This window comes from Nicotiana tomentosiformis, chromosome 8 (genome assembly GCF_000390325.3).
Source record: "Nicotiana tomentosiformis chromosome 8, ASM39032v3, whole genome shotgun sequence".
NCBI classification, from domain to species: Eukaryota; Viridiplantae; Streptophyta; class Magnoliopsida; order Solanales; family Solanaceae; genus Nicotiana; species Nicotiana tomentosiformis.
In genome coordinates, this window is record NC_090819.1 from 126,348,887 (window position 1) to 126,374,102 (window position 25,216).

General features: G+C 40.1%; 1 protein-coding gene across 1 annotated transcript; it reads left to right on the top strand.

Annotated features, from left to right (window-relative positions):
* The first annotated feature begins 1,027 nt into the window (after positions 1 to 1,027).
* Positions 1,028 to 2,206, top strand: LOC138898113 (uncharacterized). The gene is made up of 2 exons (XM_070184150.1): positions 1,028 to 1,397; positions 2,007 to 2,206. The coding sequence occupies exons 1-2, from the start codon at positions 1,028 to 1,030 to the stop codon at positions 2,204 to 2,206; spliced, it is 570 nt and encodes a 189-aa protein (XP_070040251.1).
* Positions 2,207 to 25,216: the final 23,010 nt, after the last annotated feature.

A 25,216-nucleotide genomic window follows, 5' to 3' on the forward strand; every position in this document is an offset into this window, starting at 1 on the left:
CTAAGGCAGACCGTGTTGTGAAGTTTGAGACCCTTAAACATGGTAGTAGGAATGTGTGGGAGTATCACATGGAGTTCGTGCGCCTGTCGAAGTATGTTGTTCATATGATGCCGACTATGGAGGCAAGAGTGCGTCGATTTGTGCAGGGCCTTAGCCCTTTGGTTATTAATGAGGCTGCCACAACTGCTCTAAATTCTGACATGAACTGTGGAAGGATGGTGGCATTTTCCCAAGCTACGGAGGCTCGAAAGTTAAAGCTCAAGATGGAACGGGAAAGTAGTAGTATGGCCCGATCAGCGGGCAACCTTGGGGATTCATTCGGAGGTGGGAGATCAACTTTTTGAGGAGGATCATCAAGGCCATCCCAGTCTTATTCTCAGTCTTCAGCTAGTGCCCCGCCATCAGGGCACGACCAGTAGTAGGGGAGTCGCTTTAGGCCCGGTCAGGGCAGCAGGGGTCCCACCATCAGGGTCGATCAGGAGGGAGATTCCAGCAGCAGTAGAGGGCCCTATGCCCTAAGTGTGGGAGGATACATTCGGGAGTCTACTACCTGGACATGCCAGTATGTTACGGATGCGGAATGAGAGGCCATATTCAGAGGGAGTCTCGTGCATCCCGTCAGGGTGCAGGCAGGGGCACAACTCAGTCATCCCAATCCTACAGCTGCCACATCTTCAGCACACCCTCCAGCTCGAGGCTCTTCAGCACTCGCAGGGCGTGGTACAGCTAGGGGTGGTGCACAGAGTTTGGGAAAACCCAGCCGATTCTATGCTATGAGTGGTCTACAGAGTGCGGAGGCTTCCCAGATGTCATCACAGGTATATTTACTGTTCAATCTCATGATGTGTATGCCCTTATTAATCTCAGATCTTCTTTGTCCTATGTTACTCCTTATGTTTCTACGAGCTTCGGGATATAATCGGAACAGCTTCATGAGTCGTTCTCTGTATCTACTCCGGTTGGCGAGTCTATTATGGCCGCATAGATTTATAGTGATTGTGTTGTCACGGTGCGTGGTCGGGATACCATGGCCGATCTTATTGAACTTGGGATGATTGATTTTTATGTAATAATGGGAATGGATTGGCTCTATTCATGTTTTGCCAAACTTGACTGTCGGACCAGAATTATGAGGCTTGAGTTTCCTAACGAGCCAACTATTAAGTGGGAGGGGAATAATGTTATACCAAAAGGTAGATTTATTTCTTACCTTAAGGCCACAAAGATGATCAGGAAGGGATATATTTATCATTTGGTACGAGTGACAGACACCACTGCTGAAGTGCCTACCCTTGAATCTGTACCAATTGTGAATGATTTCCCCGATGTCTTTTCGGATGAGCTCCCTGGAATACCTCCAGATAGGGAGATTGATTTTGGGATTGATATGATGCCAGGCACGCAGACTATATCCATTCCACCTTATAGAATGGCGCTGACAGAATTAAAAGAGCTAAAGGAACAACTGAGGGATTTGCTAGAGAAAGGTTTCATCCGACCGAGTGTGTTGCCTTGGGACGCACCGGTTCTCTTTGTTAGAAAGAAAGATGGATCGCTGCGGATGTGTATTGATTACCGGCAACTCAACAAAGTCACAATCAAAAACAGATACCCATTGCCTAGAATATATGATTTGTTTGACCAATAACAAAGTGCTAAGTTCTTCTCCAAAATTGATTTGCGGTCCGGGTGCCATCAATTGAAGGTAAGGGAGCAGGATATTCCGAAAACAGCTTTCAGAACCCGGTATGGGCACTTTGAATTTTTGGTAATGTCTTTCGGGCTAACAAATGCCCCGATAACTTTCATGGATCTTATGAATCGAGTCTTAAGGCCGTTTCTTGACTCTTTTGTGATAGTATTCATTGACGACATCCTTGTATATTCACGAAGTCGAGAGGATCACGCCGACCACCTCAAAGCAGTTCTGCAGACTCTTCATCACCACCACTTGTATGCAAAGTTCTTGAAAGGTGAATTTTGGCTTGAATCTGTTATATTCCTAGGTCATGTCTTCTCCGGAGAAGAAATTAAGGTTGATCCTCAAAAGATTGTGGTGGTAAAGGATTGGCCTAGACCTACTACTACAACAGAGATTCGCAGTTTCTTGGGTTTGGCCGGGTATTATAGGAGGTTTTTGGAGGGGTTCTCCACTCTTGCCTCTCCATTGACTAAATTGACGCAGAAGGCAGTTAAGTTCCAGTAGTCCGATACTTGTGAAAGGAGCTTTCAGGAATTGAAATCAAGATTGACTTCGGCGTCGATATTGACCCTGCCAGAGGTTTGTGGTGTATTGCGATGCTTCAAGGATCGGTCTTGGGTGTATATTAATTCAACATGGTAAGGTCATAGCATATGCTTCAAGGCAACTTAAGAATCATGAAAAGAACTATCCAACTCATGACTTACAGCTTGCGGCGGTAGTTTTTGCATTAAAATTTTGGCGTCATTATTTGAATGGATTCCATGTAGATGTATTCACATACCACAAAAGTCTTCAATATATTTTCAAGCAGAATGGATTGAACTTAAGGCAGAGAAGGTGGCTTGAGTAGCTCAAAGATTATGACATCGACATTTTGTATCATCCGGGGAAGGTTAGTGTGGTGGAAAATGCTCTTAGTCAGAAATCTATGGGTATTTTGGCTCACTTGGAGGCATGTCAAAGGCCCTTGGCCCGGGAGGTTCACCAGTTGGCCAGTTTGGGAGTTCGTCTTGCGGACTCTAATGAAGGGGGGGTGATTGTGTGGAATAGGGCGAAATCATCGCTTGTGACGGAGGTCAAGGAGAAGCAATACAGTGATCTTATGCTGGTGCAGCTGAAGGAAGGGATTCATAAACATAAGACTACAGCTTTTTCTCTTGGCATGGATGACGGTACATTACGGTACCAAGGACGACTATGTGTTCCAAATGTAGATGGTCTTCGGGAAAGAATCATGGTAGAAGCTCATACTTCTAGATACTCCGTGCACCCAGGCTCTACAAAGATGTATCATAATCTCAAGGAAGTTTACTGGTGGAATGGCATGAAGTGGGGTGTGGCAGACTTTATGGCAAAATGTTCAAACTGTCAACAAGTGAAGGCCGAGCATCAAAGGCCCGGTGGGTTAGCACAGAGTATAGAAAATCCAATGTGGAAATGGGAAATGATCAATATGGATTTTGTGGTAAGGTTGCCGCACACTCCGCGTAAGTTTGACTCAATTTGGGTGATTGTGGATCGACTCATGAAATCAGCACACTTCTTACCAGTTAAATCCACCGACACTGCGGAACAATATGCTCAATTGTATATCAAGGAAATAGTCAGGCTTCATGGCACTCCAGTTTCCATCATTTCCAATCGAGGGACCCAATTCACAGCTAATTTCTGGAAGAAATTTCAGCAAGGTTTGGGTACGCAGGTAAATCTTAGCACAACTTTCCATCTACAGACTGATGGGCAAGCAGAGCAGACTATTCATACGCTTGAGGACATGTTGCGTGCGTGTGTGCTTGACTTCAAGGGTAGCTGGGATGATCATTTGTCGTTCATAGAATTTGATTATAACAACAGCTTCAATGCAGTATTAAGATGGCGTCGTTTGAGGCCTTGTATGGTAGAAGATGTAGATCGCCGATTGGATGGTTCGAGGTTGGAGAAGCTGAACTAATGGGACCATACCTTGTTCATCAGGCTATGGATAAGGTTAAAATCATAAAAGAGCGGTTGAAAACTGCTCAGAGTCGCAGAGACTTAGAATTCAAGGAAGATGATTGGGTGTTCTTGAAGGTATCTCCCATGAAGGGGATCATGCAGTTTGGAAAGAAAGGGAAATTAAGTCTGAGGTATGTCGGGCCGTATAGAATCACTCAAAAGATAGGGCAGGTGGCGTACGATCTTGATCTATCACCTGAGATATCATTAGTGCACCCGGTGTTCCATGTGTCCATGTTGAAGAAGGTAGTTGGTAATCCGTCCGCTATCATGTCGGTTGAGATCGTCGAGGTTAGTGAAAAATTTCTGTATGAAGAGATTTCGGTTGCTATCCTTGATAGACAGGTATGGGAGTTAAGGAACAAAGAAGTTGCATCCACGAAGGTGTTATGGCGAAACCAACAAGTCGAAGAAGCTACGTGGGAAGCCGATAATGAAATGAAAGAAAAGTACCCTCATTTGTTTGAATAGCCATGTAATAGTTCTATGAAGTTGTTTCCACTCAAGTTTGTATCGCTTGTTCGGCTAATATAAAGACACTCCTTTCTAGCTATATGTCACCCATGAGGCTTCGGTTGGTGTCATTTTGCATTTTACTGTGTCATTTGATTATATATATGTTGCTAAGGTGTGTTTCGGGGGCTCTCTGGTAGGTGGATAGGCCTAAATACAAAGGAAACTCTGGCGAAATTTTCAAGAAGTTAGGAAGTTAGGCAAATTTGGGGCTAATGGTATGTGGCATAACTGAAACTATGTTAAGTGAACCTTGATCCTCATTTGAGGACGAATGATCTTAAGTGGAGGAAGATGTAAGGACCCGTAAAAATTTTAACCAAAAGCTCGGGGTTTTGTGGTACCAAGATAGATTCCTGCGTTACTATAGTAGAAATTTTCACGGCTCGCAAGCTTGTCGCGGTTCGGACTTTTTGGACTGAACAGTACCCTACGGACTTAGAGGAATATGTTAAGTAGGAAAAAGTGTTTCTGCGGCCCATTATGCGGCCGCATAATCACTCTGCGGACCGCATAATGGCCGTAGAGTGAAGCAGTAAGTTTGGCCAACTTCAGGTCAGTTTTGCGGTCGATTATGCGACCGCATAATCGATATGCGGAGCGCATATCGATCGCAAAATCCCTCTTATGTTTTTACTGAGGGAGTTCTGCGGTACATTATGTGACCGCAGAACAAGTATGCGGACCGCATAATTGTCGCATACCTGAGCCGAAAGTTTAGGCCCCTGAGGGCCATTTCTACGGTCACTTTGCGGACCGCATAACCATTATGCGGTCGCATATGCGACCGCAGACCTGTGTCGGGGCACCATTTTTCTTAATTTAAAACTCGACTCTCAATTCATTACAACACCCATTAGGTATATTTTGAAGCTCATTTTTGATACTTCTAGTGTAAGAGAGAGAGGGTTCTAGAGGGAGGGCCTAATTCCCATCAATCGATCTTCAACCATCACTCAAAGCCTTGGAAATATTCAAGTAGAGCACCAAAATTATTCACCCTAAAAGGTAAGACTTCATCACCCCAGCTCTTGATTTCAAACATAGCTATAATGGGGTACTAGGGTGATACTTCATGGGTGTGAGGGTGGTTTATCTTTAATGTATGTGTGATAAAAAGTGTGGGGAAAAAGTGAGCTAGAACCAAGAACGTTTTCCTAATTCTGGGTTCAATTTGTATATTGCTAAAATAGATTGTGGTTGGTAAGGGTTTCGAATAATTGTAGAGTCTAAAGAAACGCAATTGAGGTGTGTATGGCTAACTCTCTTCTTCCTAGAATTGAACTCTTGGTGTCCGAATAATGGGTGTAAGTTCTAACTTGGTCATACTAGAATTGTTTGCCTTAGTGTGTTGGATTGAAAGATTCATGTTCCCTAATTGTTTTAGATGGTTACCATGTCATCATGCTATTTGAGAACGTAATTATGTTGTTTCCAAGCTCATTCCCTTATGTGTGCAATGCTTTATGTGATGGTACTTATCGACATGAATGATGATGTTATTTGAACGGATGAAAAAGGAAAAGACTTGAATTGTAAAATGTTCTCAAGTGCCAAGAACTACTTAATAAATGAGGTTGTTTGTGCCATGTAACGAAAGATGGGAAAGAAATGTGAATTTAGTGAACAAATGAAAGAGGTTATGTCTCAAGTGAGATGGCTTAGCCGATCGGGCCGAGATCGGATGCCATGTTGTACACATGGTAGCATTTGTGTTGGAATTATTGATTTACATTGTGGATATAGATATGTCTCACTTGATATGGCTTAGCCGGTCGGGCCGAGACCGGACTCCGTGTAATAACACGGTGGCATTGTGAGTTGTGGCTCTTACACTAAAGATTATTAATCTAAAAGGATGGAAAGATTGAATTGGAAACTATGTGACCCTTACTTGGTGTTTTCTTCGTATTTCTATGAAGCTCTTATTGATTAGTATGACTGCCTTCTCTTTGTTTCACTGTTCATTCTACTAATATTGGTGTTTGACTTACATACTAGTACTATTCGACAGTACTAACGTCCCTTTTGCCGGGGGCACTACATCTTTGAATGAACGTAGGTGGTTCCGTCGCAGATAGTGCCGATCGCAGTTAGTGGTGCTCTCTTTCTCTCCTCACAGTTGTCTTGGTGAGCCCCATTTCTCCCAGGGGTCATGTAGTCCTTCTTTTGTATAAGTTTTCATATTTTGAGGTATAGCCGGGGCATTGTTGCCGATATTGTCATGTTGCTCTTTTGTACTCTTAGAGCTCCGTAGACGTTTATGTGGGTCATGTATGTATGTTGGGGTGGTCATTGGATCGAGCTATATTTTGGGAACTCAACTATGGCATAATGTATATCAGGAAAAATGAACTTACAATGTTTATATATTTATATAACTGATCTCCCCCCTGTTTTACAAATGGTGATGCGATCCCTTTTTGGATTATAAATGAGTCGGGTAGGAAAGGTTTAATAGGCTTGCTCGACTGGGTTCACTCGGTTGAGCGCCGGTCGCGTTCCCCGAGGTTGGGGCATGACAAATAATGGTGCCGCAAGTCCTAATACATCTTGGCGGTGCCTAGATGAATAGAATACTGGGAACTGTGGGCCTCCTCAAGAAACAACTCATAAAGTCCATCTATATTGGGCACACAAATACGGCCATGCATCCTCAAAACTATATCATCTCCAACGGTAACCTGCTTGGCACCACTGTGCTGCACTGTATCCCTAAGGACAAGCAAACGAGGGTCATCATAATGCCGCTCTTTGATGCGCTCATACAAGGACGACCGAGTGACTATACAATCTAGAACACGACTAGGCACTGAAAAGTTTAACATCACGAACTGATTGGCCAAGCTCGGAATATCTGATGCAAGCGGCCTCTCACCCACTGGAATGTACGCAAGGCTACCCATACTCACTGCCTTTCTACTCAAGGCATCAGCCACCACATTGGCCTTCCCAGGGTGATACAAAATGGTAATATCATAGTCTTTCAACAGCTCCAACCACCTCTTCTGCCTCAAGTTGAGATCCTTCTACTTGAACAAATATTGTAGACTCCGATGATCCATGAATACCTCGCACGACACACCGTAAAGATAGTGCCTCCAAATCTTCAGTGCATGAACACTAGCTGCCAACTCTAAGTCATAAATAGGGTAATTCTTCTCATAAACCTTCAACTGTCGCGACGCATAAGCGATCACCCTGCCATCCTGTATCAATATTGCACCGATCCTAATACGAGATGCATCACAATACATTATGTAAGATCCTGAACCTGTGGGCAACAACAACATTGGCGCCATAGTCAAAGCAGTCTTGAATTTCTAAAATCTCAACTCACACTCGTCTGACCATCTGAACGGGGCACCCTTCTAGGTCAATCTGGTCAATGGAGCTACTATGGATGAAAACCCCTCCTCGAACCGGCGGTAATAACCCGCCAAACCCAGGAAACTCCGGATCTCTATAGCTAAAGTGGGTCTATGCCAGTTCTGAACTGCCTCAATCTTTTTACGATCCACCTTTATGCCCTCTGCTGATACGACGTGCCCCAAAAAGGCGACTGAGTCTAACCAAAACTCGCACTTTGAAATCTTGGCATATAACTGGTTGTCTTTCAAAGTCTGGAGTAAAATCTGAAGATGGTGCTCGTGCTCCTCTCGACTGCAGGAGTAGATCAATATATCATCAATAAATACACTTATGAAGGAATCCAAGTAGGGCTTGGAAACCCGGTTCATCAAATCCATAAATGATGCTGGGACATTTGTCAACCCAAATGACATCACTAGAAACTCATAATGCCCATACTGAGTCCTAAAAGCTGTCTTAGGAACATCGGATGCCCTAATCTTCAATTGATGGTAGCCAGATCGTAAATCAATCTTCGAAAACACCTTGGCACTCTGAAGCTGATAAAATAAGTCATCAATCCTCGGCAATGGATATTTGTTCTTGATGGTGACTTTGTTCAACTCCCGATAATCTACGCACATCCTCATTGACCCATATTTCTTCTTCACGAACAACACAGGCGCACCCAAGGGTGTGACACTAGGTCTAATAAATCCCTTATCAAGCAAGTCTTGCAACTACGCTTTCAATTATTTCAACTCTGGCGGGGCCATACGATATGACAGAATAGAAATGAACTGAGTGCCTGGAGCCAAATCAATACAGAAGTCAGTATCTCTGCCGGGTGGCATCCCCGGTAGATCTGCAGGAAATACCTTTGGAAACTCACGAACAACCAGTATTGAATCCATGGAAGGAACCTCCGCATTAGAATCACGGACATAAGCCAAATAAGATATACACCCCTTCTTGACCATACGTCGAGCTTTCACATAAGAGATAACCCTGCTGGTAGAATGTCCACGAGTCCCTCTCCACTCTAATCGAGGCAACCCCGACAAAGCTAAGGTCACCGTCTTGGTGTGCCAATCCAATACAGCATGATGAGGTAACAGCCAATCCATACCAAAGATGACATCAAAATCTACCATGTAAAGAAATAGTAGATCTACGCTAGTCTCAAGACTCACAATGCTAACCACACACGAGCGATAGACAGGATCTACAATAATAAAATCTCCCACAGGTGTGTACACATACACAGGAGCACTCAAAGAATCATGAGGCACAACCAGATATGAAGTAAAATAGGATGACACGTAGGAATAAGTAGAGCCCGAATCAAATAGAACTGAAGCATCTCTATGGCAGACTGGAACAATACCTTTATTGACAATGTCAAATGACTTAGTCTCAGGCCTAGCTGGGAAAGCATAACACTGGGGATGGGCCCCACCACTCTGAACCACTTCCCCGGACGACCTCTAACTGGCTGGACTCCGCATCTAACGACTTGACCTCCACTCTAACGGCCTAACCTCCACCTCTGGCTGGATGAGCAGGCGGTGAAGCAACCGGTGCAGGAACCATGGCACGAGAACATTGTTATTGTGTGTTGCTCGGTGCCCGAGGGCAAAATCGAGTAATGTGCCTCGGATTACCACAAGTATAACAGGCCATCGGTTATTATGATTGCTGATCTTGGAACTAAATTTGCCGACCTGGGTAACTACCCTGAAAACTTTGGAGTGAAGGTTCACTAATAGGAGCTGATGGTGCACTGTAGGCTAGCTGGTCGGGATGAGACACATAAGGGGCACTACTACCGGAAGCACTGTGAGATGCCTGGGGCGTTGACTGAAACGGCTTGGGAGGATGGCCTCTACCAAAAGTACCCCTACCTCTAGACGAGTCACCACTGAACCCACCGAAATGACGAGGCCTCTTATCAGACCCATGCTCCCTCTCCTGAGCAAGTACCATCTCGATCCGTCTAGCAACATTTGTAGCTGTGTGCAAGGAAATATAGCCCCGATCTCCTTAACAATCTATAGCCCGATAGTGCAGTCCATCAATAAATCTCCTCACCATTTACTTCTCAGTAGGAAGCAAGATAAGGGCATGACGATCTAGATCCACAAAACGTGTCTCGTACTGAGTAATAGTCATACTGCCCTGCTGGAGACGCTCATACTGCCTGCAGTAATCCTCTCGTAGTATGATAGGGAGGAACTTCTCTAGAAATAGCTGAGAGAACTGATCTCAAGTAAGTGCAGGCGACTCAGCTGGTGTGCTCAATATATAATCTCTCCACCACCTCTTGTTGGAACCCGTCATCTGAAACACAGCAAAATCGACCCCATTGGTCTCAACTATAGTCATGTTCTGCAACACCTCATGGCAGCAATCAAGATAATCATATGGGTCCTCAAAAGGTTCACCACTTAAGTGAATTGGAAAGAGCTTTGTAAACTTGTCCAATCTCAATAAAGCCTCGGAAGACATGGCGGGCCTATTACCGGCCTGTACCGCAACAACTGGTTGAACTGCTCCATCCGGCGGGGTTGCTGGAGTCTGATACTAGGGAACCATCTGCTCCGGAGTGTGAGTATCGGGAGTCTATGCTCCTTCCCCAGCCTGAGAGATGGCGGGTGCTACCGAAAATGTACCGGCCTGGGCCACACTCTCCATAAGGCCCACCAAACGGACTAGAGCATCCTAAAGCACTGGAGTGACTATGAACCCTTTTGGGAACCTGAGCCGGTCCAGCAGGTATAGTTTGAGTTGGAACCTCCTCATCAAAATCCACCTTAGGCTCCACTGCTGGTGCTCGAGCTCTAGGCTGAGCTCTACCTCTGCCTCGGCCTTTGGGGCGACTTCAGCCTCGACCCTTGCCCCTCGTAGAAGTTGCCACTAGGGGCTACGGTTACTGTTCAACTGAAGATATAGTAGTGTCCTCGCCGTATGCGAGAGAACAAGAATAGAAGAGTTCAATTATCATTGATAGAATAAAATCGCACGACAGAAAAGAATAGAAGTAAAACTGTTCCTAAACTCCATAGCCTCTAGAAGATAAGTACAGACGTCACTGCACTGATCCTCTAAACTCTACCAAACATGCTCGTGACTCGTGACACCTAGGCAACCTAGTGCTCCGATACCAACTTTTCAGGACCCGAAGTTTCCATATTCGGGACCGTGATTGCGCCTAACATTTCACTCTCTAGGCAAGCCAACGTTAGAGAAATTCTTAAACCAATTTCTTAGAACAGTTCAAATAAATAAACCAATTAAACTGAGATTAAACTAAAATAAAGTACGAAGTAGCATAATAACCAGATATCTAGATACAACCCGAATCTGAAGTCACAAGTACACAAGCTTCTAGAGATTCTACAAATAGAATCTGAAATAAATACAACTGTTTCGAATGAAATGAACAGTAAATAAGGAAAGATGAAGGGGACTTCAAGGTTTGCGGACGCCAATAGATCTAACTAGAGTATCCAAATATGTCAATCTGAGCTAATGTACCTCACGTACAACTGGGACCAGTACCAAAGTTTGCACAAAAAGTGCAGAGTGTGTTATGAGTACAACCGGCCCAATGTACTCCGTAAGTGTCTAGTCTAACCTCGACGAGGTAGTGACGAGGCTATGATAGGACACCCACGTAATTAAACCTGTACAAACGAAGATATTCATGCAACATAACAACAAATAGAGATTAAACACGTACGATTGGGAGGGGACATGCGAAAGAGAGTACAAGATACGATAACTACAACCAAAAATGACAATATGAGACTCAAATTAACCATCAACCAATGAAAATGAATAAACATAATAAATAAAGGTAATACGGCATCACACATCGTGATTTTACTCTCGACCTCACCATAAAATAATGATAATGGCACGACATCACCCTTCGTGCTTTTACTTTCAACCTCACCATGAAATAATATAATGGTACGGCATCACCCTTTGTGCTTTTACTTTTAATCTCTCTAAGAAATGATAAATATGGCATGACACCACCCTTCATGCTTTAACTCTCTTTCTTACCATGTATTATTCTGTAAATGAAGCAATAAACGGTACGACATTACCCTTCGTGCTTTAACACTCCCCCTTATCATGTAGCAATGGATATAAATATTTGGGAGATAGAATAAGCAAGAATAAACTTTACGTCAACAACGGTTCCAAAATACTGAACCTCAACTTCTAAAAAAATACTCAATCATCACAAATAGTTCATAAATGAGGAAAGAACAATCAATTAAGTAATAAACTAGTCTAAGCATAGATATCATAATCACAGAAGATAATAAATTACAAGGAAACAAGTCCCACCTGCATGCTTTAACCTAACAACAACACATAGGTACTCATCACATCACATATACGGTGTACCCACATATTTAAATACATAGCAAATAGGCAATCAAGTCCTAATCCCTCAAGTCAAGATTAGCCACGACACTTACCTCGCTCCGCAATCGACTCAAAGTCCAACCACGGCTTTGCCTTTCGAACAAGCCTCCAAACAACCCAAATCTAACAAATTATTAACCAAACGATTCAAAATAAGCCTCACCCACGAATGAAAGAGATTCAATTTAGGTCATTACACAAAAGGTCAACAAAAGTCAACCTTTAGCCCGCTTAGTCAAAACCCAAAATTCGGACCAAAACCCGATTACACATTTACCCTCGAGCCCGGTTATGTAATTTATTTCAAAATCCGACCTCAATTCGAGGTCTAAATTCTAATTTTACAAAAATACCTAATTCTACCCAAATCCCCAATTTTCACCATGAAAATCCTAAGTTTAATGATGAAAACTTATGAAATGTAAGGGGTAAATAAATGAAAGTAGATTAAGATAACTTACCAATGAATTGAGGAATAAAGTCTCTTGGGAAAATCGCCTCTAAGGTTTCTAGGCTTGAGAATTTGAAAGAATGAGCAAAATCCCGTCTATCTCAGTTTTTACCCAGCTGCGGATGTCGCAATTGCAAACATCGCAATTGCTAGAGAGAGGTCGCAAATGCGAACTCCTCTCACAAACCCAGTCATCGAAAATGCGATGTTTTTGGTCGCAAATGCGAACCCCCAGCTCTCGCAAATGCGGACCAATTCTTCGCAAATGAGAAGATTGCCAAGGACCAAGCTGAGTCGCAAAATGCGACTCTGCCTTCACAAAAGCGAAAATGGCAAGTTCGTAAATGTGGACTTTTACCTCGCAAATGCGAGGATCCCCCAATCTACCCATGCTCGCAAATGCAAATCCTTGTTCGCAAATGATTGTCTCGCAAATGCGAGACCTGCACGAGAACAACAGTAACAAAATGGGCATCAACTATGCTACCAAGGTTGAAATCACTTTGTGGCCTATCTGAAACTTACCCGAGGCCTTGGGGCTCCTAACCAAGTATGCACACAGGCCCAAACACATCATACAAACTCGATCGCGCGATCAAAATACCAAAATAAAACCTAAAACTACGAATAGGATAACAAAACGAATGAAAGTTTCGATAAAACTTAAAAATTTCTATTTTAACAACCGGACGCCTGGATTATGTCTAATCAACTCCGTTTTGCACCAAATTTTACAGACAAGTCAAAAATATAGTAATGTACCTATACCAAGCTCCGAAACCAGAATCCGGACCCAGTAGCAACAAAGTCAAACTTCAGTCAAATTCATAAATTCTCTAAACCTTTAAACTTCAAATTTTTAGCAAATTGCGATAACTCTAGCTAGGGACCTCCAAATTCGAATCCGGACATACGTCAAGTCCCAAATCATGATACAGATCCACCATGACCGTCAAAATATGGATTCGGGTATGTTTGCTCAAAGCGTTGACCAAAGTCAACTCAAATAAATTCTTAAGGCACGAATTCACATTTTAATTAATTTTTCACGTAAAAGCCTTCCGGAAAAAGACACGAACTGTGCATGCAAATCGAGAAAGGCTAAAAGGAGCTATTAGAGGTTTTGAAACACATAATTAAGGGTTAAAACTCTAGATGACCTATTGGGTCATCACATCGTATTTCTAATTTAATCAAATAAAAATCTTTTCTAATATATTCCCTATATATGAAAACTTTATTTCATTACCATTAAATATCGATGACCGAAAACACAAGAAAAATGAATATATATGGTAATCCATGCTTTGTTATTCTTTTTATACGTGAAAGATTTGTTTTTTTGCTACCTTTGATAGAATGCTAGTACTCAAAGATTATCATTTGGCTCTATCTTGTTTTCACTCTTAAGAATTTATTTTGTGAAACTGATCTCATAAAGATTAGCTGTAACATTTTCACCTCAGAAAAAAGCAAATATAACGTTAAAAAAAAGACGAAATAATAAAAGGTTAGACACGAATTTAATTCTTTTGGGATGAAGAAATGTAGGGTGTGTTTGGTATGACGAAAAATATTTTCCGAGAAGTGTTTTCCCATTTTCCAATGTTTGGTTGCACAAAATAATTTGAAAAATATTTTCTTAGATATCACATTTTCTTGAAATTGGAGAAAAATGACTTCGCTAGAAAAAGTGAGGAAAATATTTTCTTAGATATCACATTTTCGTTTTTATGCACCACCCACCCATCCCAACCCCCCATCCCTGCAATTTGTTTTTGTATTTTCAATTTTCTGTTTTCTGTTTTTTGTATTTTCATTTTTTTTTCACGACCCAATTTAGAATCATGACAGACACTTAGGAGCAAGTTCTCCTAAGTACGCCTTATCGGTATTTTACAGAAAAACGAACAAATTTTTTCCTGTTTTTGGACTATCAAAAAGAATTTACTGTCTCAAAATCAACAACCAACCATCATAATATCAAACCACACAATAAACAATAATCAATCTCATCATATTTTTCATGTAATATTAATCAATTGACAATTCGTTAATAAGCTCGGTAAATACTGTGTAATATCAATATTCATGTTTGGGAGGTTTCAATAAATGGATCGTGTAATCGGTATAACTGTGGACTTCTTCACAAGAAGTCAAATATAATGGTAGTCCCTACTCGAGAAAAATCAGTAACGGTATGTTAGTTCTACCTTTCCACTAGCGAGTACTATAACGGTAATCGGTAATTACAAAGTGCACCAGGTCTAACGAACCCACCGTTAGCTACGGGATCTTTCAAAGTCTACTCCCATTTATACTTGTCTTTGTAATCCGTATATACTCATATGAAAATATTTTAAAACAATATAGGGCATTTCGGTTCTTATCAAATCATGTAATTTCATTTCGATAACCGTAAATTCAAGTAAAGGCAAAATATATCTAGTGACAACAAGAATATTTAAAATAATGGTAATCATCTCAAATAACTATTTCTGTATCATATCGAGTAAAAGACTTGTCCCACATGCAACTCAAAATAATCGGTAACATAATCATATTAAAAATCATGTGTAAATCATGCAAGTTATGAAAACACAAATTGTGATAAGATTACTACTCACAGTACTCGTGTGAAATACCAAACTCGTCACCTCGAGCGATCCGTACGACTTTCTTCAATCAATCTATAACCACATCAACATCCATCTCGTGTTAATTGCCTCATTTAGGCTAAATTCATCACTAATTTAGAATACCCAAATACTCAGAGTTTCTTATTTGGCTCTTAATTCGCCGAATTATAATAACCTAACAAATCCCTCTAATTCTACTTGAAATATCAAGACCCATTTCAGTATTCCACTCACTACTATCAATATTCAATTGTAACCTTTTTCAATATTCCCAATATTAATAGCAATCATAGTTTATTACCAATCACTAACGAAACAAAAATATTTCTGAAAGAATATCCCTTTTTTTGTTGGTATATGTAGAAATATATAAGTTTATAACCCCAAACCTTTAGTATATTCACCAATTCATAAAAGATTCCATGGACTACATTATTTCATTAATATTATTTCTTCAACTAATTCTTAACCCCCAACTCTATAGCCATGAAATTTATGAATCAAATCTATAAATTAGGTTTAAAAACTTACCTTCCTCTTCTTCTTCTTCTCTATTTAATTGGTTTTCTGTGTGTTGAACTCTTGTTGTGCTCTTCAATGGAAGGAGAAGGGAAAAATCATGTTGTCTCTTCTTATTTTCTCAGTCGTGAGTCTTTCCCCCCTTTCCCTTAATCCCTTTCTTTTCTTTTTGCTTTTTGGCTAAAGAATGGGCTTCAACCCAGTTGTTTTAGTTCCTTAGCATTTTTCCTTCTTTTTTTTGGTTTTATTAGTTAGTTCTTTTTTCCCCTTTGGAATTAAATTATTTATCAAATATCCAATATGTTCTCATTTAAAATATTGGTGTATTACATCCTCCCTACCTTATGAACTTCGGTCCCTGAATTTAACTCAAGTACGTACGTGTTAACTGAAATAAATGGGGATACTTCGCTTGCATATCGTTTTTCACTTCCCAAGTAGATTCTTCAACTGTATGCTTTCCCCACAAGACTTTAACGAACACAATTCATTTTGATTGTAGCTTTCTTACTTGCCTATCTACAATAGCCATCGGCTCCTCCTCGTAAGACAACTTCTCATCAAGCGGTATAGTCGGGGCTTCAAGCACAGGAGAGGAGTCCGATATACATTTTCTAAGTATAGATACATGAAATACTGGATGAATAAAAGACAACCCAGGAGAAAGTGTCAAACGATAAGCCACAGCTCCCACTCGGTCTAGTATCTCATACGACCCTACAAATATGGGCTCAACTTGCCTCTTTTCCCAAATCGCATCACACCCTTCATAGGAGAGGCTCGTAGGAATACTTTGTCTCCAGTTGCAAACACTAAGTATCTTCTTCTCTTATCTGCATAAGATTTTTGTCTGCTTTGAGCTGTAAGCAATCTTTGTCTGAATAACTGGACCTTGTCCATAGCTTCGTGTACTAAGTCGGGCCCCAATAAGTTAGTCTCACCAGCTTCAAACCATCCGATAGGAGAACGACATCTTCTACCATACAGTGCTTCGTATGGTGCCATTTGAATACTGGACTGGAAGCTATTATTGCAAGCAAATTTAGCTAAAGGTAGATAAGTGTCCCAACTACCTCCAAACTCAATAATGCAAGCTCTCAACATATTCTCCAAGATCTGTATAGTACGTTTAGACTGTCCGTCTGTCTGTGAGTGAAATGCAGTACTAAGATCTACTTGTGTACCCTATGCTTCTTGAAAAGATTTCCAAAAGTGTGAGGTAAATTGTGGTCCTCTATCAGAGATGGTGGATATTGGAACTCCGTGAAGTCGGACAATTTCATTCATAAATATTTGTGCATACCTCACTCCACCATATGTAGTCTTCACTGGCAAAAAGTGTGTTGATTTTGTCAATCGATCTACAATCACCCATACAAAGTCATAACCTCTAAGGGTTTGTGGTAGCCCAGTGACAAAATCCATAGTAATTCTTTCCCATTTCCACTCTGGAATCTCAATTTGTTGTAGTAGTCCTGTGGGTCGCTGATGCTCTGCCTTGACCTGTTGGCAAGTCAAACAGTTAGAAACAAAGTTAGCAATATCCTTCTTCATGCCTTCCCACCAATAAAATTATTTCAGGTCATGGTACATTTTTGTGGATCCACGATGTATAGTATATCTAGAGTTGTGGGTTTCTTCAAGAATAACATGACTCAACCCATCTACGTTTGCTACATATAACCTATTACCCATTCGAAGAACACTGTCACTTCCAACAATCATATCTTTGCTTTTACTAGCTAAGGCCTCATCTCTGTATTTGCATAATAGCTCGTCCTCATATTGGATGGCCTTAATGCGCTCAACTAATGAAGACTTAGCCTGGACACAAGCCAACAATGCATCTGAATTTCCGACACAAAATCTTATACTTGTAACTTATAGTCTCTGAATATCTTTGGCCAAAACTCTCTTTTTAGGAGCTATATGTGCCAAACTCCTCATAGATTTTCTGCTCAATACATCAGCCACCACATTGGCTTTTTCAGGGTGATACAAAATAGAACAGTCATAGTCTTTGAGTACTTTCATCCACCGACGCTGTCGAAGATTCAAATCTCTCTGTTGAAAGATATACTTCATACTTTTATGGTCAGTATAAATCTCACAAGTTTCGCCGTATAGGTAATGCCTCCAAATTCTTAGATCAAATACCACTGCAACCATCTCCAAATCATATGTAGGATAGTTTTGCTTGTGCCTTTTCAATTGTCTAGAATCATAAGCTATAACGCGACCATTTTGCATGAGAACACATCTTAATCCCACCCTTGAGGCGTCACAGAATACTGTAAATCCTACCGAACCTGATGGTAAGGCTAATATTGGTGCAGTTGTCAAATATGTTTTGAGTATATGAAAGATCTTCTTACATTCCTCTGTCCACTGAAACTTTGTATTTTTCGGTGTTAGCTTAGTCAATGGCACTGCTATTCTGGAGAAATCCTGTACAAAACGCCTGTAATAGCCTTCTAAGCCTAAAAATCTGCGAATCTCTATAGGAGAAGTAGGCCTGGGCCATTTGTGCATAACTTCGGTCTTCTTAGGATCTATCATAATTCCATCTTTGGATACAACATGCCCCAGAAATGCTACTAAGTCTAGCCAAAATTCACACTTCGAGAACTTAGCATAAAACTGATGTTCTCGCAATGTCTGCAACACAGTCCTGCGATGATTCTCGTGTTCTTCTTGACTACGAGAATATATCAGGATATCATCAATAAATACTATTACAAATCTATCCATAAACGGCTTGAACACCCTATTCATTAAATCCATGAATGCAGCTGGAGCATTAGTTAGTCGGAAAGTCATCACAAGAAACTCATAGTGCCCGTATCGAGTTCTGAAAGCAGTTTTAGAAATATCTTCATCTTTGATTCTAAGCTGATGATAACCAGAACGAAGGTCAATCTTTGAAAAGTGGGCAGCTCCTTGTAACTGATCAAACATGTCGTCTATACGAGGCAAATGATATTTATTGCGTATTGTTATCTTGTTCAACTGCCTGTAGTCAATGCACATTCTCAGGGATCCATCTTTCTTCTTTACGAACAGTACTGGTGCACCCTATTGAGATATACTCGGTCTGATAAAATCCTTATCTAACAAATCCTGCAGTTGTTGTTTTAGCTCCTCCAACTCTGCTGGTGCAATCCGATATGGGGGTATTGATATGGGATGTGTCCGGTGGCAAATCAATACCAAAATCTATTTCTCGTACTGGAGGCAATCCTGGTAAATCCTCAGGAAATACATCAGAAAATTCTCTTACTACTGGTACATTTTCTTTACTAATTGTTTCCTTTCTTGTGTCATTTACAATAGCTAAGAGACTCAAGCAACCTTTCTTTAGAAGTCGTTGAGCCTTCATAAAGGATACAACTTTGCAAATCTCTGGAGCCTGACTCCCTCTTAGAATAAAATTGGGTTCGTTTGATATCTCAAATTTAGTTATCTTTGCATGACAATCGATGATAGAATAGCAAGAAGACAACCAATCCATTCCCATCGGCATGTCAAAGTCAATCATATCAAGTACAATAAGGTCACAGTAGCACGATCTTCAGCACCTCGACCTCTATTTCCTTTAGCACCTAAGGTATTACGAGTAGTCTGAGTAGGTGCAACTGACTGAGTAGAAGCCTGGTTGAAATTTCTTGGAGGCTGAAGGTAATCCCTCAAGTGATGTCCTTACTGGCCACACCGAAAGTACTCTCCAGTTAGAACACGACATTTGCCCAAGCGTGATCTACCACATGTCTAGCAAATTGAAGTAGTGGCATATATCTGCCCAAAATTATGATGTCCAGATGATGATGGTCCCCTAGTACCCTGTCTTTAATGTGGTCTGTATGTGGGCTGTGAAGGCAGGTGTGTCCCTGTCTGAGAACCCTGTTGTTGCTGTCCTTGATTTCCTGCTCTTCGATTTTCACTAAAACTGCCACTGAAAGACCCTTCTGTCTTAGCCTTCTTACATAAATCACTAGTTGTACGCTCATCACGTCCCTTGCTTTCAATGTTTCTAGCAAGGTCGACTGCATCAGAGTAGGATAAAGTCTTCATATATGGGGCTACTACAGTGTATAGACGACCAACCAATCCATCAACAAACCTCTAAACTCGAGTTTCTTCGGTAGGCACTAAGTAAGGAGCATATCTAGCCAACTTACAAAACTTGGTGTTATATGTTAACACATCCATATCTAGAGTCTGAACCAATCTCTCAAAGTCTCTAGCATATTTTTGCATCAGGTTGTCCGGAAGAAAATGATTCATGAACAACTTAGTGAACTCGTCCCATGTCAGTGGTGTTGCTCCTGCTGGCCTTCCTAGCAACACAATTTCATACCATGCATTGGTCATATCCTCTAGTTTGTATGCTGCGAGCTCCATGGCTCTCTCACTAGAACATCCTAGAGCACATAATGCCTTGAGTGTCCCATCCAAGAAACTTTGAGGATCTGCTAAATTATCAGAACCTGTGAATTTTGGTGATTTCAATTTCAGAAACTCTTGTAGGGATACCTACTTATTCCCGAAAGTCTGAGTCTGTGCAAGTGCTTGCGTCTGTAAAGTAGCATGAGGAGCTGAACTTCCACCCTGAGTAGGCACCAATGCCTCTAACACATTCAATAACCTTGCCACTGCATCTGCAGGTAAGGCGACAATAGGTACAATAGTTGGCACTGGTGATGGAGCGTCCTGAACCCCCTGTTCTTGCACTTGATCTGGCATAGTAGCTTGGGGTTGACCCATGTTCCCAACTTTAGGTTGAGGAGCCGCATGTCTTATAGTTTGATGAACCCCAACTTGATCGCCACCTCGGTTAGTACCACGTCCAGCACCACGTCTAGCAGATGATGGCGTGCGTGTCCTAGCCATCTGCGAAAGAAATACTCCAAAGTCAATCTCAAGTTATCTCAACGCACGATCAAAGAATGAAAGAAGGGAAAACATTCCTAGATGTTTAGTAGCCTCAAGATCATAAGTATGGGCGCCTACATGCCCATGAGCAAGACTCTACTAAACATTGCTCCATGACTCGGGACTTAAATCCTAAGTTCTGATACCAACCTTGTCACGACCCAATTTAGGATCGTGACCGGTGCTTAGGAGCAAGTGCTCCCAAGTACGCCTTATCGGTAATTTACAGAAAAACGAACAGAATTTCCCCTATTTTTGGACTATCCAAAAGAATATCCTGTCTCAAAATTAACAACCAATTATCCTAATATCAAACCAAACAATCAACAACTTATCAATTAACCAAAATAAATCTCCACCACTACTAATCAACCCATTAACAACGAGAAATACTAATTTATCTCCAATTTCGATAAGAAAGTGCAATACTCATCATAAGTCTAGAATAACGAAAAAATATTTATGACACTAAAAGAATGACTATGGAGCGACTCTAAGAGTCCAAAGAAAAGACCATAACAATAAATAAAATCTCCGCCTACGCGAACAAGTGCGAGACTCACCAAGAACTATCAACATGTGCGCTCTAATTAACGAAATCCTCTCTTGCGTCAACTGCTGTCTCTGGAAAAAAATAGCGGGGAGTGAGTCGCTAGCTTAGTGAGTAATAGCACTTAACCACAACCGTTTTATTGGGGACAAGTCAGAAAATATGCTAGTATATATATTAAACAGAAAATATCATAAGAATGCCCTTTCAGAAATAATAAACAATAATCAGTCTCATCATGTTTTTCATCTAATATAAATCAATTGACAATTCGGTAATAAGCTCGGTAAATATTGTGTAATATCAATATTCATGTTTGGGAGGTTTCAATGAACGGATCATGTAATCGGTATAACTGTGGACTTCTTCGCAAGAAGTCAAATATAACGGTAGTCCCTACTCGAGAGAAATCAGTAACGGTATGCTAGTTCTACCTTCCCACTAGCGAGGGCTATAACAGTAATCGGTAATTACAAGGTGTAACAGGTCTAACGAACCCGCCGTTAGCTACGGGATCTTTCAAAGTCTACTCCCATTTATACTTATCTCTGTAATCCGTATATACTCATAAGAAAATATTTTAAAACAATATAGGGCATTTCGGTTCTTATCATATCATGTAATTTTATTTCGATAACCGTAAATTCAAGTAACGGTAAAACATATCTAGTGACAACAAGAATATTTAAAATAACGGTAATTATCTCAAATAATTATTTCGGTATCATATCGAGTAAAAGACTTGTCTCACATGCAACTCAAAATAATCGGTAATATATTCATATTAAAAATTATATGTAAATCATGCAAGTTATGAAAATGCAAATTGCGGTAAGATTACTACTCACAGTACTCGTGTGAAATATCAAACTCGTCACCTCGAGCGATCCATATGACTTTCTTCAATCAATCTATAACCACATCAACATCCATCTCGTGTTAATTGCTTCATTTAGGTTAAATTCATTACTAATTTAGAATACCCAAATCCTCAGAGTTTCTTATTTGGCTCTTAATTCGCCGAATTAAAATAACCTAACAAATCCCTCTAATTCTACTTGAAATATCAAGATCTATTTAAGTATCCCAACTCACTGCTATTAAAATTCCATTGTAACCTTTTCCAATATTCCCAATATTAATAGCAATCATAGTTGATTACCAATCACTAACGAAATGGAAAAGTTTCTGAAAGATATAAGTTTATCCCCTTTTTTAATATTCCCTTTTTTTGTTGATATATACAGAAATATATAAGTTTATAACCCCAAACCTATTAATATTCCTTTTTTGTTGGTATATACAGAAATATATAAGTTTATAACCCCAAATCTATAGTATAATTCATAAAAAAATTCCAAGGAGAATGGCAAAATCATGTTGTCTCTTCTTATTTTCCCAGCCGTGAGTCTTTCCCCCCTTTCCCTTAATCCCTTTCTTTTCTTTTTGTCTTTAGGCTAAAGAATGGGCTTCGGCCCTCTTGTTTCAATTCCTTAGCATTTTTCCTTCTTTTTTAAAAAAAATTTATTAGTTAGTTTTTTTTCCTTTGGACTTAAATTATTGATCAAATATTCAATATGTTCTCATTTAAAATATTGGGTTATTACATTTTTGCACCCCCCCCCCCCCCCCCCGCAATTATTTTTATATTTTCAGTTATGGTTTTTTTATTTTTCTGTTTACATGTTCGAAATTTTACGATTTTCAAAGTTATGAGTTCGGAGGTTTATATGTTTGGAAGTTTACGGGTGTAGAAATATAAAGTTTACGGGTTCGGAAGTTTAGCGGTTCAGGAATTTATGAAATTTATAGGTTCAGAAGGTTGTCGGTTCAAAAGTTTATGGCTTCATGTTTATTATATCTAAATTATTTATGAATACTCTTGAGAAATTATTTTCCTTAATTTACGTACCAAACACCAAAAAATGAGTAAGATTACTATTTATTTTTCAAGAAAATATTTTGTCACGACCCAAACCTATGGGCCGCGACGGGCACCCCATACCTTACTCAACCAAGTACCAATATAGCATATCATTCTTATCGTACATTTCAATGGCAAATGAGCCACACGGGCCATCATGGGCTAATCAGAATGAACATGGGGGAGTACTTCATATAGGACGACCCAACCTGATATAAAAATTTACACATATGACATACGGGCCTATAAGGCCAACATGGTCATTTGTAAACTCAAAATATAGCCCGACAAGGCCATACACGTATCCGTATACATGACATCTATCTACAAGCCTCTAAGAGTACATAAGTATCATAAAGGTCGGGACTGAGCCCCGCCATACCAATCAATACATGTCCTAATTATACTGACCAAATAAGAAACTCCAGAGCAAATGGAGTGCACCAACATCTTCCGCTGAGCTGATAGCCTACTTGGAGGACTCTCGACCTGTCTATCGGGACCTGCGGGCATGAAACGCAGCATCCCCCGGCAAAGAAACGTCAGTACAAATAATGTACCGAGTATGTAAGGAATGAAAATCAGTAAATAATAGACATGAGAGAAACATGGAGTAAAAGACTCAACATGTATGTCTGAATAGCTCTATAAATCATTTCATATTTATAATGTCATGCATATGCGTATAAATGTCATACCATGCATAGGTATATGTGTTCATAACATCATCAAGCATTTGAGGGCATCCCATCATATCATTCCGGCCACTGTAGAAAAATCATCAACGTATACCAGCTGATCAGGCGGTGGTGCGTATATAACGCCACGCCATAACCTTTCCCATATCCCATATATATATATATATATATATATATATATATATATATATATATATATATGCGTATATAACGTCATCTGGTCATGGGTCAATGTGCATGTATAAATGCATGAAATGCATATGAAATACGTTAATAAAATCTCTCGATACGTCATAAGACCATTATGCCCCATATCCCATATCCCATATACACACACACATATATAACGCCATCTGGTCATGGGTCAATGTGCATGTATAAATGCATGAAATGCATATGAAATACGTTAATAAAATCTCTCGGTACGTCATAAGACCATTATGCCTATGATTAATATCATGAAATAAACTTTTCAACTTACGTATTTTTGAGACCCATGAACAGATGATAAAATAATATGACACGTGGGAAATCAAGAACATAAGCATCTCTAATATTTCTATGAATAGAGTCATGTATGGAAATTGTGCATTTGCTCGTTTCGTTTGTGTCGTATGGATCATGCCAAAAGAAATAAGGGTTAGCCTTAACATCCTGAGTCGATTCTCTTGAGAAAGATTATACCGTACTCCCTTAAAATTGCAAAATCTCACGTTAATTTGAATTGTTGAAGGTCTTGGGCGTTGCTTACATGACTTTCGTTTGTAACACACAATATTTACGTTTGAATCCTCATCAGATGTATATGAGAATGTGTTTGTGATTTAAGTTGCTTATCCATCCATGTCTCTTAAGTGATTGTGCAGCCACCACATAATCCTTAATGATTTTATTCTTGCCACCTATATTACAATGACTTAAGAGTCAAAAGATTTAGGGGCTGCCACATTTTTGGGCCTTTTAGGCCTTATTCCAATCATGATTATTTAGTAATTTATCTTATAAATCTCCCACTGATCGATAATTATCCAATTATCCATATAATTAAGAATTCTCTCAAATTACATAAAAATGCTATTCACTTTTAACACACTTTATACACCTTGCTATCATGGTCATGTGGTACCTTGTATGACACTAGTCTATAAATACGGGGTATTATAGTTTGGACCGTATTTTACCTCAAAATGTCAACTTTGACGAAATTCATTTTTGTTGATTTGCTTACCCTCGCACCTTCACGAATTTACTTATCACTTGTTTGAAATAACATAATGCTTATAACCTCAAAAATAATCTTATTCCCGAGCTTATATCAATTTACTCATGATGTACTTTCATGTACGAAAATATGGGGTGTAACACATTTCTTGGAAAATATTTTCCACGGAAAACATTTTCCGTTATACCAAACACACTCGTAGTAGTGTAGCCAAGGGTTGGGGCGTTGGGCCAATATTTGGGCAACATTTTGCACTATATACTTCTCTATCGCA